The sequence below is a fragment of the Lates calcarifer genome, linkage group LG7_1, assembly GCF_001640805.2.
Source record: "Lates calcarifer isolate ASB-BC8 linkage group LG7_1, TLL_Latcal_v3, whole genome shotgun sequence".
In the NCBI taxonomy this organism is placed as follows: domain Eukaryota; kingdom Metazoa; phylum Chordata; class Actinopteri; family Centropomidae; genus Lates; species Lates calcarifer.
Window position 1 is genome coordinate 273,819 of NC_066839.1, and position 16,322 is coordinate 290,140.

The window sequence follows — 16,322 nt, forward strand, 5'->3', positions numbered from 1 at the left end:
TTAAAGGTTTTTTTGTAGAACTGATCAGTATTTTCAGAGTGTTTCTGTTCCACTGATCCACAGGGGGCACTAACACATCAGGAACCACAGAAATCTGCCAGAAAAAGTCATGAAGAAGAAGAAGAACCACAGATAAATGTGGAGGTCAACAGGTTTTAGAGGAAGGAAATGTGTCCGACATGTCAGCTGTTGTTAGAGTTTAAACAAACAACTTAAAAAAAGTAAATTAGAGTAAAATCTGAAAAGACCCACCACCAGAACGTTCTACTTGGCTCTAGTCAAAGTCTGTTTGGTGGAAAAAGACATTTATTTACCAAACTTTATTGTTCCATCCATGAAAAACAAGTTAACACAAAATGTCCTGTTGTGATTTTTTTTTTACAGTGAAACACAGAAAGTAGACAACGTCACGACTGAACAATCAGACATTCACCAATCAATAATCAATAACATCTCAACTGTAAAATCAGAAAGGAACAGCAGAGAGCCTTGTCCTCAGTTTAAAGGACCATAACACTGTTTAAAAAACCTTTGGAGAACCCCAAACTGTTCCTGTTGTCCAACCTGAAGTTAGCGTCAGTCTGGTTCCCTCTACAAAAAGCCAAAGGGATTTTTTCATTGTGTTTTGGATTATTCCAGAAAATCAACTGTGAGCAACTAAAGTTTCTGATCCTTCAGGTTTAGTTGATCAGATAATCTTCACAGATGAACACCACTGTTCTGATGTTTGAAGCCTAAATCCAATCTCCAGAAGTAAAAAGCTAATGTTAGGCTATAAACCAACTACACCACGGTCACATGACGTCAGCGTCTCCACCACTAAGCTTCCAACTGGTCATTTCATTTAGCTCTGAGCTCTTCTACAAAAGCCTTTCTTCTTAGAAAGTTAGTGAGAGTTTGAAAGAGCGTGAGTAGAAACACAACGAGGCTGTAAAGGTGGACTGGTGAGTAGATGGGTTTTCATGTTAACGTCCCCGACAACCTCTGTAGTCTCATTTAGACACTCGTTAGCAACCGCCTTTTTTAAGACACGTAAAAGCTTCAAACATCAGGAGTGGGGGATTTACTGACCCATTTTATGTCGGAGAATCAAACCTGAAAATGTCTTGAACTTGTGTTAAAACCACAGACCTTATTTCAGACATTTAACCAGAAAAACACTGGGACAAGGGAACAGGAAGTGCTAACATGCTAACTCACTTCCTGGTTTTAGGATCAGTCCTGCAGGACTCTAAAGAAGAACAACATCGATGGTGGACTCTTGAGCTGTGTTTGTGCTGCAGAATCATCAAGTTACATCACCACCTACTGGCCTGGCATGATACTGCATTTACAATTGTGCAGATCAGTGAGAATGAAGATCGTTTTAAGGAAAAACGGTTCTTTTTTTTACCAAAACATGTGAACTGAACCTGAAACACAAAAACAGTGGTATGTTCCTTTAAAGGAGCTGAGTTTCAGAATAAAAGTGACTCTGTAGTAAACAGAAGCAGAAGCAGAGTGAAGCGTGTCTAGATCTGAAGGTCAGGAAACATCAGACTGTGCTGAAGTAAAAACACTGACATGTCTTCGTTATGTTCACGTCCTCACCACTCGCTGTTGTACGTTTGGCCTGAAGCTGCTGTCAGAGTAAACTCCAGCTCTGACAGATGCTGCAGCAGACGGTGGTCGGAGGTTAGACTCCAGAAAACATTGGTTTAAAAAATGCTGGTGAACTTCATCAATGAGTGGACTGATTGATTGATTGCTTTGATTGTCTTAAATAGGAGATGAAGCTGCTCGACATCAGACCGTCAGATCATCAGATCATCAGACCATCAGACCGTCAGATCATCAGATCATCAGATCATCAGATCATCAGACCATCAGACCGTCAGATCATCAGATCATCAGACCATCAGATCATCAGATCATCAGACCATCAGATCATCAGACCATCAGACCGTCAGATCATCAGATCATCAGACCGTCAGATCATCAGATCATCAGACCGTCAGATCATCAGATCATCAGACCCATCAGATCATCAGATCATCAGACCGTCAGATCATCAGATCATCAGACTCAGATCAGATCATCAGATCCGTCAGATCATCAGATCATCAGACCATCTGACCCTTCATGTTTCCTCTGATTCTCTACAGATTAACATCTACATCACACTGATGTTAGCTTTACATTAAAGGAATAGTCCCACATTTTAACACATCCTCTTCCTCTCTGTGGCCTCAGGAGTGGATCAGTTTGGTCACAGAGGGTCGACTGTCGGCTGCTGAGCGTGTAGGATCAGGTTTAAAGTCTCTGCTCGTTAATGTTTACAGGAACAAACAGAGACTGATGAAATTAAATGATCAGGGCTGCAACTATTCATCTGCTCATCGTTCTCCACTAATCAATAAAACCTGTCGTCCACAAACTGATTAATTATCTGTCGATCAACTAATCAACTAATCGCTGCAGCCCTACTGAAGTTTATGAGCTAAAACTGTTAAATCATCTGATCAGCTGATGACAGCGACTCACTATGGTCACGTGACTGAAGTTCACACACACACACACACACACACACCTGCACAGGTACAGAACCAGCAGACAGCAGCAGAGACAGAACCATGACACAGAGTCCAGAGAGATCCAGGTTCATCACCTGTGCACTCAGTCACCTCGTGGTGAAACATCTCTCTGTGACATCACTCGATGACATCACTCTACCGGCACACCATCCACACTCTCTTGGGAGATCTCAGAGTCCAGGGAGTAGCAGGAGCTGCCGTTGTCCTGAGTGTCCCGGTTGACCTCCTCAGAGAGCGCAGTGGTGGCAGCTCCGCCCGAGGCCCCGCCCCCTCCTCCTGGCTCTGCAGCGCCCTCACAGAAGTGGGCGGAGGCCTGGAAGAGCTGGCTGCAGAGGCGGTTGTAGCGGTGGTAGCGGGACGGTTTGCCGGTGTGGGTGTACATGTGCTCCTGCAGCTGGCTCTTGTGGGAGAAGCGCAGGCTGCAGACAGCGCAGGCGATCTTTCGTTTACGGGAGTGCAGGGCAGCGGGGGTGGGGCTGCTCGCTCCTCCCCCTCCACCTCCAACTCCCCGACTCCGCCTCAGCTCGGCAGCCAGCTGGGTTGCCAGCGCCTGGCTCTGCCTCAGAGCCTCCTCCAGACATCCTGCGTCCAGCTGCTCCTGGCCCCCCGGCGGGCCCTCCTCCACGCCAGCGTCCAGCTCCCTGCCGTGTGACAGCCCCTCCATCAGGCGGGCGGGGTCGAGGGCGTGGCTGAACAGGTGCTCCCGCAGGCCCTCAGGGGACGAGCAGCGTTCTCCACAGCGGGGGCACAGCAGGACTAGGGGCCGGTCTTTGAACAGGAGACTCTGACTGGGGCTGCTGCCTGGGCCGGGGACAGAGACCCCACCCCCGGACCCTCCTCCCCCTCGCCGTCGTCCCCCTCCTCTTCCTCCACCCGCTCCTGCTTGATCCGAGTTGAGATATCCGAGTCGTCTCCGGATGCCACAGAGCAGACATTGCGTAGCGCTGAGGCCTGGCGGTCCGACGGGACCCCCTCCAGTCCGACGGCGAGGGACAGCTGGGAGTGGGACCGTCCCCCCCGACCAGAGGAGCGTCCATCCTCGGGCGCCCCGCGGGACACCGTGGTGGTCTTGGGGACTCCGGGCGCCTCCTTGTTGGCCAGCTGAGAGGAAATCTGGATGCCATACAAGTTAGACATGCGGACGATGTCGGTGGCGACGTCAGCAGCACCCTCGTCGGGTTTCCGGCACAGCTGGTAGGCGTGGAGGAACTTGATGCCGTCCTGCAGCCGGCTCTGGTCCACGGGCTGTTTGGGACACATGCCGGTGTACATGATGTGCAGCAGGTAGCTGAAGACGTCCGGCTGGATGTCGGTCGGCTGGATCTTTATACACTCACTGAGGACGGAGACAGACGGTGAGGACAGAGAGCTCTGGGTTCAGGTCAACATTTAGAAAAGATCCAGACTGACCTGGACTGGTGGATGAAGATCATCTTGAAGTAGTTGGAGAAGGCGGCCAGCACGGCTCGGTGAGCTTTGAAATAGACGTTTCCAATGGCGACGGTGCAGTCGCACAGGAAGCCGAACTCTCTCTGAACGTTGAGCTGCTGCAGCAGGAAGAGGCTGTGAGACGACACCTCCATGACCCACTCTGCAAAACACAGCATGATACAACAACATGGAGTCTGAGGAGGAGGAACACAAACACACCGACACATCAAGGCAGCGTTCTTCTATATATAATAATACCACACTCCACCTGTTAGTGTGTCTGTGTTACTGTGTGGTACTTTTACTTTAGTAAAGTATCCGATTACCTCTTCCACCACTGAAAGTCACACAGTAACACAGACACACTAACAGATGGAGGCAGTGGTATTCCAGCAGCTCCTGGTTAAATCCCTGTTTTTGTCAGTGGAGTCTGGTAGAGATATAAATGAAAAGGATCCTGATCACATGGAGCCAATTTCACACAGTAGAACTCAGACTCCCTGGACTTTGTGTTATTCCCTCTTTTATTTTGAAATTCCTTTCCTGTTGTGTCTGTTTCATTTAAATCCACTCAGTGTTTGGGTTCAGAAACTGATAACTAATCAATACTGTGTCAATTCATTTAATCTGTCAGTAACAAACAGAAACGTGTCCGTTCACCTTATCAATACATCTGAACAGAGAATAAAACCCGATCAGGTTCTAAGGTCAGAGACTGGAGCCGGAGGATTCTGTCTATCACACTCATTGATCATCTATCAGTCAGTTGATTGATCAGTGATGTCATCCCTACAGCTCTGACAGGTGTAGTGGGGGGGGTCAACAGGTGACACTGTCTGACGTCAGAAACAGGTTAGTGACGTCACATCGTCTCCATCAAAGTCGTGCCGCTCCTCCAGCCTGAGCGTCAGAACACCTGGACAGGTGACTGACCTCTGACCTGAGTGAAGGTCACTTGCACGTGAGGCGGCGCAGGAGACACACACACACACACACACACACACAGTTACAGGAGGGGGGGCGGGGTTCTGCTGTGTTCAGGTTCTAACAAACCGTCTCTGATCCAAACGCACCGGAAACACCCGCGCGGACACCAAACAGCACCACGACTCTGCGCGTGCACGTCGTGTCGCGCGCCTCAGGCTGCAGCCTCCTCCATCCTCTGTCTCCTCTACATTCAGCAACACGCACGTCCTCATTCACCCATACACGCACACGGGCGCGTGCACACGCCCCTCCACAACCCTCTGTGTGTGCGCCGTGCACGCGCGCCGTGCCCGCCGCCGTTAATCAGACTCTTACCGCAGAAATGTGCAGATTGTTTCAGGACCGGAGCCGATTTGTTGCTGCAGAGGTGATCTCGCGAAAAGCCGCGTCACGTCTCGCGAGAGGAAGGGTCAAAGGGGCTGGTCACGTGATCCGACTGTGTTACCTACTGATATGTAATCGATAATCAATAACGGTTTTATTCACAGGTGTGAGTACAGACGTGATGAGACGAATTTGATATTTAAGTGATTAAAACATAATTAATGTTATAATAACAACGTTTATTTATTCATGTGTGGTTTCTTTTCATTTATTTAGCTTTAGTTATAAAAAAGTATCAGGACACAACATGACCCTGAATCTACACAGGACGTTACTACTCAGAGTAAAAATACTGTAATAAAGTATCTGAACAGATGATGTCACAGAACAGACATTTCTCCAAAACAGTGACAACGCTCATATTAAAGATGATCATGAAGCAGGTCTGTAGTTTAACTACGGTGAGTCACAGAGGACAAAATAAATCATGTTTCAGCTCTGAGGCAAAGATCAATAAATAAATCAGAATTAATCAGAATTCATCCTGAAGCAGAGCGAGGTGTCTTCGTTTGTTAAATCTTTGATCTGAGCTCCAGGTTCCTGAAAATCAGCTCAGAGTGAGACCTCTTAATCGGATCCTCCTCTCTGATGGATCCAGTTAGCACGCGGCCTCGACTCACCCCGTCAAGTTCGACAACACGAGGCACTTCCTGTCAAATTTTTCAATTGGTCGTCACTTCTGTGAGAATATTTAAATTCTTCACAGTTTAATTTTAAACTGGATGTAAACTCTCTATGATTACAGGTTGGTTTGTTTCCTGTTCCACTTTTTTTTATCGTCAAACCCACACTCTGTGTTTATCAGTGAAGATTTTACAGAAAAGCTTAAATATATGAAGAGAGCCCTTCTTAGTTAAATAACTACACATATTTATTTATGTAAGTTTGTGCTTTCGAAGCAAATCACAAGAAGAATGAAAAGATTCCCCCACAAGACAGGAAACTTCCAGGTTAACTTTATTTTATTTTGAAGGCCAGTATTTTGACCGGAAGTCACCCCGTCTTCTTCTTCGGGTTTCCTGACAGTGCGCGGCTTGACGGCGCGGCAGACTGTGCGGAAGTTCTTTCATCCTGCAGGAGGAGAAGAAGAAGAGGACTCTCCTTCGTCTCCTCTCCCCGCCTGAACACAACAAACCTCCGGATAGGAGCCTCCGGGGCCCCGGGAACGCACACACACCCGCCGCCGACTGCAGCAGCTCCTCCGCCGGCCTCCGGTTTACACGGTGAGTCGATGGCTTTCTGTCTGGCCCTCGGAGCCGCTTGGCCGAGAAAAGTAAAAAAAAAATCCCCGCGGCCTGCTGCTGTCGGTGCTAGCTGAGTGCGGGCGGCAGTGCGGGGGTGGCGGGGCTGTTTGCGGGAGAGATATCGTTGAAGACGTCACACCGCCGCGTTTACATATACTACATCCGGTGTGCGTTTTCAAAGTAAAACGTAGTAAATAAATCAGTGGTTTAAGGCATCTTGAAAAGTATCAGATGGATTTAAAAATGGGTAATGTCAATGTTTTAGTAAAATGAAAATATATTCACACTATGACTGTTTGAACACGCCGCACTACCCTCATCCTTTTCATTCGTTGTCAAATTTCACCCATTTTTATTTTGGAGGCGTACCCCCTACAACTTCCGGTGTGATCGATGCTAACAGGAGCTAGCTTGGCGTAGCTAACCGCCGCGGAGCTGTAATCTCCATTTTAGCTCGTGAGCGCGGCCTCTCCCTCCGCTCTGCCCTGAACCAGGCTCCCTGCTCCTCGGTGGTCACTCTCCCCGCTTCTCTCCGGCCTCAACCGGGCCTCTAATGGCGGGTCTCCCGGTGACTGACAGCCACTGATTGCGTGAATATCCCCCCCGCATGTCCGTGGCGGGCTTGCGGGGGCGGGCGGTGAGCTGACGGTAAACCGACTCACCGTGACTGGAACTCCTCTTATTTTACTGTTTTTTTTTTTTAACGGAGTCTGGTGTGGACTCTCAGCTACAACTCCACCGAACACCGACCTGAAACACATGAACTCTGGGTAAACGTCGAGGTTTTAGTCGTTTTCATCCATTAAAGTGAAAGTTTAAATCGGTGTTCCGGTGTGTTTGTAACGATTAGTCGATTAATATTTAGTGGATAGGTAGTTTGACAGTCAGTTACCGTGTTGTGGCATTTTAAAGGCAGAGATGTAAAACTGTCTCTCTCTCTCTGTGATGAAGACTTGATGTAACATTAACTTCTTCTCTGAAAGCTTGTTGTGTAAACGTTTTATTCCAATGAGAGAATAATGAACTTATTTACCTGTTACACCTGTGATGAGGAGTCACAGGTGGAGGTACCTGCCCTAACAGTCTGTGTATCACGGTCCTTCTTCATGATAGTCTTAATGTATGGCCTGCACAGAAATAGATACAGAATTTAAATCATAAGAACTGAGTGTTGTTATATTCACGTGAAGTGAGTTCACACTCTCACCACAACAATCACACAATCTAAATTTACTCATTTGTGGTGTGAACACTGTCCACTGTCCGACGTTCAGCCAATCAGAATGAGTGATGTCACCTGTAAACACAGGAACCTGAACACATCTGGTTCCCTCACCTGGACTGTTTGTCAGACTAAACACCTGAGGACAGAATCTCAGGTCATTCATGGAGAAAATGAAGGTCAGATCAGTGGACGATGAAAATATTACCTTTAGTTTTCTGTGCGTTTTATGCAATATTTAGATTTTTTAGATGTAAGCTGATGATGCACAGATAAATTCTGACTGACTAATTGTTAAAGCAGTAACTGATATGTTAAATCTGAGTTATATTCACACTGGTCAGAGATTTTCTTCCCATCAAAAACTTTCTCATGTTTGTCCTCCATCATAATTAATTCCATTCAGATTCTTAGTTTGTAGATAACTGATGATTATTGATGATAATTGATGATAACATTGGTGATAATTACCTCTGAGCTGTAACTCTGACTCAGGTCGTTCAGTACTGTCATGTCAGCTGTTTAATAGATTTACCTGTATGATACTGTACAGTGTAAACACTCAGGTGAGTCCTGTGTGAACAGATCACCTGCTGTTCTGATTAATAAATAGGATTTTTTCACCACAGCAGCTGAGACCTGTGTTGACAGCGACACAGAGACGTTTTAATTAAAGTTCAGGTGAGTCTGCAGTCCAAACTAAGTGGGTGTCAGGGTCAGCGGGGTCCTGGGGATCTGGACTTGACCTTAATAATAAATCCAATTGTAGATAATCAGTGACGGATGTGTTTGTTTTATCAGTTCACACTTTATCAAATCAGAGCAATTCAGTGGTTTCAGTGCAGGATGTCGCCAGCAGAGACTCGTCGTTTATCTCTTTCTCCATCAGTCCGTCTGTAGCTCGTCATCAGCTGTCACAAGCTGTTGGCTGTGATGTTAAAACTAGTTTCAACTTCAGATCTGTGACGTGAATGTCTTTTCTTTTGCCAAATCAACCATGAATGTCGTAACATCGCAATAAAATCATGTACAGAACACAGCAGACTTGTACGAATTTTAATTTAAATGAAATTTTAAATTTTTACGGATGTGAATTGATGTGTCCAGCTAGGTTTAGTTTTCTGTCCGTGCTAATGATCCAGCCTGAAAAGCCCCTGATATAGAGAGGTGAGAGGCGGACTGCGTGTTGAGAAATCCCCTTAAGTCTAATGATAAAGTTTGATGAAACAGGATCTGAATGACTGGAGTCTCTTAATTATTCAGGTCTGATCTTGATGAGTCATCTCAGGACTGAGAGCTGGTTCTGCCTCGCTGAGCTCAAGCAGCCAAACGTTGTGAAATACTCTGCAACATAATAAAAGTCGACCACAGAGAAACCTCACAGCAGAAAGAATGCAGCCATTTAATGTCTCTGTTCATGGTTTCCTCTGTTGTCTGCAGGGCGATGGCGAGGCCGAGCCACAGTGATCACGTCCTCCAGCAGCTCAACAACCAGCGGGAGTGGGGCTTCCTGTGTGACTGCCTCATCGCCATCGGTGACATTTACTTCAGGGCGCATAAGGCCGTGCTGGCAGCCTGCAGCTCCTACTTCAGGATGATGTTCATCCGGGACCAGCAGGGGGCAGGCCGCCTGGACCTCAGCAACATGCAGATCAGCGCAGAGTGCTTTGACCTCATCCTGCAGCTCATGTATCTCGGACGCATTGTCGTGGGGAGCTATGAGTTCGATGAGCTCAAGGCCTCCATGGCCTATCTGCAGATGTACTACATCCCTGACTCACTGGAGGATCTCAGGGACATCAGAAGCTCCAACCTCACCCCCTCCTCCTCCGCCTCCTCCTCCTCCTCATCCAGCTCCTCTACAGGCCCCGCCGGTGGGAAAATGATGTTTGGAGTTCGCATGTACGAGCAGCAGAGGCCTACTGCGCCGGAGGGGGAACGTTTACCAAAACCTGCCAGCAGCAGCGCCGGACGTCCAGCTGTCCCGGCAACCGTCACCAGACCAGTGGTGGCGGAGGAGGTGGTGAACGCTCCTCTGATAGTGGCACCACCAGCTGTAGATGGAGCAGGCGAGCAGCCATGTGACTTGAGAAAGAGATCCGGTGGCAGAAGTTCAACCCTCAAAGACCGTCCTCGGTTTGGCCGCACCTACACCTGCGACGACTGCGGCTTTGTCTTCAGCTGTGAGAAGCTTTTAATCGAGCACATCCTAACCTGCACTAACCGGAAGGCCTATCATCCACCAAGAGGTAACGCCGAGGGTGACAATGACTCCAGTAAAGCTGAGAGCTCTGCATCTGAGAGCACAGAGGAACACAGGGTCCACTGTAAAGGTGAAGACGACTGGCCCGAGGCCAAGGCTGACTCTGACCTCACCATCAGGTCAGTGGCAGCCGGGACAGACGCCGAGCCCGGATCGACCAGGAGCATCTCCATCAAGACAGAACCAGAGGAGAGCATATTCCCTGAGATTGAGGTGGTCAGGGTCGGTGAGCACACCACCAGAGACTGTAGCACACGGTTCAGTGATACCACACGTAAAGACTTGCTCAGAGAGAAAACCGGATCGGACCGTGAACCAGAGCCTGGCGTCTCAGGTTTGGAGAACAGCAGTGAGCCTTTTGAAGTCCACATGTCCAGCAGTGATGATTCAGGGATTCCTGTGAAGCTTCGTAAAGTCAAAGATGAGAAGCAGGATGCTAACTGTGCCCCGTGTGAACTGTGTGGTGCTCTGTTAACAGAGGAGGACAAGTCAGCCCACTACCTGTCCAACCATATGGGCCATATATGTGCCTGTGGACGGTGTGGCCAGGTGCTGATCAAAGGGCGGCAGCTCCAGGAACACGCAGAGCGCTGTGGAGAATCCCATGGCGGGGAATCGGACTCCCATGGGGAGGATGAGGCGTCCCTGCTGGAGGAGCCGCAGGGGATGGAGGAGGGCCTGCTGGAAGCTGCTGACCTGGCCTGCCCTCACTGTGGTCTCCTGTTCCAGAACGAGAGCCTAGCACTGGAGCACACCTTGTCCTGCCACGACCAGGAGCTGTTCCGCCCGGTGCTTCTGGAGGAGGGCGCCGAACCGGATCACCGTCGCAAACACTTCTGCAGCATCTGCGGCAAAGGCTTCTACCAACGCTGTCACCTGCGGGAGCACTACACCGTCCACACCAAGGAGAAGCAGTTCACCTGTCAAACCTGCGGGAAGCAGTTCCTGAGGGAGCGCCAGCTCCGGCTGCACACCGACATGCACAAAGGCATGGCACGCTATGTGTGCCCGGTCTGCGACCAGGGAACATTCCTCAAACACGACCACGTCCGACACATGATCTCCCACCTGTCTGCTGGGGAAACCATCTGCCAGGTGTGTTTCCAGATCTTCCCTGGTGGAGAGCAGCTGGAGAAACACATGGATGTCCACCTGTACATCTGCGGCGTCTGTGGAGAAAAGTTCCGCCTCCGTAAAGACATGAGGAGCCACTATAACTCCAAGCACACCAAGAGACTATGAACGATCCAAACCGTCCTCTGCATTTATACTAGTTTGTTACTTAAAAAGCCATAAATGTGAGAACAAATGTATGCACTTGAACCCCAAAAAGACAACTTTTTAATCTGCACTTTTTAAGTATATGCATAACCTAAACGGGCGTTCATACTGCGAGCAGCGGGGCTGGTGATTGGTTGCTCTGTTATGACTCTGTATCAGTCTGCAGCTTTTTACTTTGATAAGATGACAGTACGTTAATACAGCTCAGAACGGTGTGCATCACATTTTCATCGCTTTGAATCAAGATTTTATGAGATGTTTACTTCTTGTCGTCGGTCAGATAAATGCCAGAATCAATGTCTAGATGAAACAATCACGTAATGGTGGGAAATAATCAAGTTTAGAAACATGGCTAACTGTTAAAACGTTCAGCCTCAGCCGCTGGTGGAGTTAGACGCCCATCATAGCTAACCAGCTAAATAGCTAACAAGTTGTATATTATTATTGAGAATATTTATAAAGAAGCTGGGTTTTTTTTTACACAGGTGATGCATGATGTTTGCATTTCAGGAAATTTGAAACATCAATCGGAAGCAGATCTTTAGTTCCCAGAGTCTAAAATTATTCTTTAAGCTGTAACAAACCCCAAAGAAATAAGACAAGAAAATGAGTTGGAATTGGTTACCAGACTGTTAAAGTTTGGTCAATTAACTCATCTGTGAATCGACAAATCATTTTAGCACTAGAATGTACCAAAGTCTTGTTGATAGGTGGAGAGAGATGGACTTATCAGATAAACTTGTCTCCGGCCCACAGTTCAGCAGTCCTGTCGAGAAAAAATCTCCCATCATGCCCCTCCACCCGACTGGTTCACAACTGTGTTGCTCGCAGTGTGAACTCATGGTAAGACCGGCAGTGAACTCCAAAAGAAACCGAAACTGGTGTTTCCTCAGGGCGCTGAAGGGAAACGGCCAAACGCTTGATGTGGCTCCCGAACCAGGGCGGTGAACAGAGGCAGCGTAGAGATGCATGAAGAGCGGTGATGACGACCAGCTGAGTTTGTTTTTGGAGTGAATTGCCCGGGCGGCAGTGCCTCAAGTTCGAGTCAACGTTTTCTAACTTTTGATGTCAACTCATGTCCCAGAATACTAAAGTCTCTGAAGACGAAACATGTTGAGTTTTTCATGTTGTAGTTAGTGAGCACAGTCTGTGGATGAGGACTGAACTCTGCTTCCTGATTCTTTGTTTTGTGAGTTTGACACCGCACTGATTCGTACTCCTCCTCCCTTTACTTTCACTTGCCGTCCAACATGCTCTGTGATTGGTGCCTTTACTGTAACAGTGGTGCACACTAGCAGCAGTGTGTCTCAGTCTTTTTCCTTACTGTCTTCTTCACAGTGATGCATGAAGGGGGTGGACAGTCACAGATAACACCCCCCACCACCTTTTCAAGGTGAATCTGTAAACGGCAGATTATGAAAATAATCAACAACAAAACACTAGAGATGGTCTGCTTGCTGGCACCGAGCTGCCGGACTGAGATCATTTTCTGTCTGAAAAACAAGATGTTACACTTCGACTTACTCTAATGCCTTATGAGTCATGTAAAGTTGTTTTCACTGCAGTTGTGCTCCTGTCTGAGACTGTTCACCACACCACATATGATCAGAACAACTTCCAACACAGAAACCAGTTATAAAGAATCCTAAATCAGTACTCAACCAATCCAAGCCATTTCACAATCAACCTGAACCAGTTGACCCCAACTGGGTCATAGCCATCCCAAACATTTCACATCCAGCCTCAACCAGTTTTGAACCGGTTTAAATAATTTCTAATCCACCTTCAAAACCAGTTCCAAACAAATAATAACCAATTTACCGGTCTCTAACCAGGCTAAACCAGTTTCAAACTGACCTAAACAAACCCAGAATCAACCTAAACCAGTTCAGCCATAATCAGACCTTAACAAAACCAGTTTAGGGTAAATCCTAAATTCATGGCCAGTTCAGAACTAGTTCAGAACCAACCAAAACCAAGTGCAAAAATCAACATCTCAGATCCAGTACGACATCTAATCGAATCCAGCCTCTTTAAACTCAACACAAGTGGCTCAGGTCCAGCACTGACCAGCCCAGAACCCCCTTCACCAGTCCAAACCAGTTTCAAACTAACCCAGAACCATTTTTAAAAACCTGCCTAAACCAGGTGAGAACCAGTCCAGACCAGTGAGGACCTACGTATCCTCTCTGTATTTGTCCTGGACGCCTGTAGTGTTGAGTGTGTTTATTTGAAATTGATTTAAAGGTGATATTTATAAGAGTTGATTTACAGGCTCGTTAAACACCAAAGGAGATGAAATGATTCATCTGGTTAAATGCTGTGGCAGCAGACGTCACCTTACTTGGACAATTATTTGGACAATCAGTTTAGTCGAGGAGGATTTGAGTTCATGTGGAGATAAACTGTCTGAGGCCACTTTAGCCTCTGAACTAACAAAGTCTTGAACATCTGGATTTGAGACGTGTTCAGTGCTGAACAAACTTAAACCAGTTCAGAATCAAACTACACCACTTTAGTTAAACCCAGGCTGCTTCAAAACCAGCTCAAACAAATTCAGTCCAGATCAGATCAGAGCCCCTCGTCCAGTTCAGTACCGACTGGAGCCAGTTCAAAAAGAAGCCTTAGTGTACTGGGTAGTCTCTGCTGCAGTCTCTGTAGATGACTATCACTTTGTTAAAATATCTTCTGAACCAGGATCTAGGCCTGAAAACGATCCTGGAAATCCCCATAAAACCCTGGAGACTGTGGATGTAGAAGCTGGTGGACAGAAATGTGAGAATGTTCCTTTTTAAAATGGTGTTGGTGCGTCTGTCAGATCCATCAGCTGTCCGTCTGTCTGAGTCCAGGTGTTGGAGAACGGCGTTCAGCCTCTCTGTGTTCAGGTCGTTTGTTGCTCTGAAGCTTTTTCTTGCTGATGTTCAGTTTGTGGAGTTTTGGAAAAATGTCGTTCTGATCTCTTTGGAATAAACACAAGTCTTTCTTAAGCTCTTAATAAACCAAGTGAATTTCTGTTTGTGAAGAAACAACTCTGACATGTTTCTGAGTGGTTTTGTTTTTACTTTACCCTGAACAGCCACAACATTAAAACCACCTGTCTAATATTGTGTATTGGGCTCTTTGGGCTCTTCGTCGTGTTCCTCCAGACATTTCTGAGCGTGGTGGAGTAGTGGGTTTGTCCTGCTGGGGGAGGACCCTGTTGCCATGGGTTAGGGTGGTCTACAACAGTGTTTAGGTGGTGGGACGAGTCAAAGTAACATCCAGATGAATGAAGGAGCTGAGGTTTCCGAGCAGAACACTGGAACAAAATGATCAGTGTCAGTGGTTTAATGTTGGAGCTGATCAGTGTATTTGTTTTTTAAATTGTATTAAATGTGTCTAAATGTGCTTTTCCTTCCTTTCAAGCAGCTCTGGTTTCATTTTGTTGGACGTCTACAGACTAAAAATGTAACTGTTTTATTTGAACGAGATAAAAACTTGTCAAGATACAAAATGTAGAGAGTAAGGGGATGATGGGATGATGTTAAATGTGATGGATTAGTTTCCCTCAGACAGTTATGTCTGACACTAACTTCAGTTTTTATCAGAATCATGTAACAAATTGATTTGAATCTATAAAATGTCACCATAAATAACAAGAAAGAAAGAAATATTGATAGAATTTCTGAGAATTGTTCAACAGTTCATTCAGTCTAAAGAGATTCAGTTCAGGAACTTCTGTCCTGACATTTTCTCTCAGTGGAAAACTTCAGTAAAATGTAAGTTACCTAACCATGTCTATCTGAGTATGGTCTGATGTTGTTTTTAGAATATCACCATATTGTTTTATTAGTGTGTTGTTGTTCCGACATGTCTGACTCTGCAGTCCAGTGTTTGTCCACAGGGGGGGTGCTGTAAGCCAGACTGTTCACTCTGCTGCCGACCTGTGATCCAAATACAAACCAGGATGAAGTCCTGTCCACCTCCAACATCCAGACCACATGATTGGACTCTGCTGACTGACAGACTCAACAGGTATGTCTCAGTTTGGTTCAGGTTTTAAAATCCTCTCATTAGTCTGTAAAGAACTAAATGGTCTGAGGTCTGAACCTGATCCATGTGGACTCTCTGAAGCGTCCAGACCCTCAGGTGGTCTGGGACAGGTTTTCCCAGAATCAAGACCAAACTAGGTGAAGCAGCTTTTAGTGTCTTTGCTCCTCACCTGTGGAACAAGCTTCCTGAACACCTGAGCTCTTCTCTGCTTGTCAGCTCAGATCTAAACATGGACCGTTGGGTTAAAAATAAAATCAATAAAACAGAGTAGAGTCCAGAGGGAATAGAGTAGATGATGGATGATGCACTCCTCATCTGATGGGATTAAAGGGAGCTGAGCTGCAGCCGACAGGAAACCTTGTTAATCCTTTAAAACGTCCTGATCGACCTCTGATTGATTCCTGAAACATCAGACCGACCAATTAAATTGAACAATAAAATTTATGTTAAATTGTTTTTTTTATTAAAAGATCAGACGAGACCCTGCAGCTGCAGAAAGAGGAAAACCTCGATCTTTGGAGTCAGAAACCACCTGCTGTTTGTGGTTGTGACGGAGGGAACAGGTGGATGATTGAAGCAGATTAAAACTCTGTGGTTCAGATTAACACATGATGGATTACTGAATAATAAAGTGCTGTTTTTATTTTTCACAGGTGAATGTCAGGACACTAAATCCTCAGAGCACAGGTGTGAGTGTGTTTAGTGCTGTAGGCACTTCTACTGCACCATATTCAGACCGATACAGACACTGGTTCTTTCACAAAGTGAGGTTTTACTGCAGAACTTCTAAAATATAAAAGATGAAACCAACAACAAGAGCTGAAGCTTTAGTGATTCATTCAATCATTTCATTCACATAGTTACTCAGATGTGAGGATTTGCTGCTTTTTTATTGTTTTAATAAT

The 16,322-nt window shown here is 46.5% G+C and overlaps 2 protein-coding genes across 3 annotated transcripts; one reads left to right on the forward strand and one right to left on the reverse strand.

Moving 5' to 3' along the window:
* Positions 1-2,089: 2,089 nt before the first annotated feature.
* zbtb25 (zinc finger and BTB domain containing 25) lies at positions 2,090-5,883 on the reverse strand. Its single transcript, XM_051071617.1, is given in 4 exon segments — positions 2,090-3,384; positions 3,387-3,909; positions 3,984-4,164; positions 5,307-5,883. Coding segments are annotated over 3 exon segments (1,377 nt in total). The 5' UTR covers positions 4,157-4,164; positions 5,307-5,883; the 3' UTR covers positions 2,090-2,703.
* A 441-nt stretch (positions 5,884-6,324) lies between these two features.
* zbtb1 (zinc finger and BTB domain containing 1) lies at positions 6,325-14,414 on the forward strand. 2 transcript variants are annotated; one of them, XM_018686783.2, is made up of 2 exons: positions 6,325-6,598; positions 9,282-14,414. In XM_018686783.2, the coding sequence occupies exon 2, from the start codon at positions 9,286-9,288 to the stop codon at positions 11,344-11,346; it is 2,061 nt and encodes a 686-aa protein (XP_018542299.1). In that variant the 5' UTR covers positions 6,325-6,598; positions 9,282-9,285; the 3' UTR covers positions 11,347-14,414. The 2 variants fall into 2 exon arrangements, with proteins under 2 accessions (XP_018542299.1, XP_018542298.1); XM_018686782.2 differs by lacking the exon at positions 6,325-6,598 and adding an exon at positions 7,091-7,389.
* Positions 14,415-16,322: the final 1,908 nt, after the last annotated feature.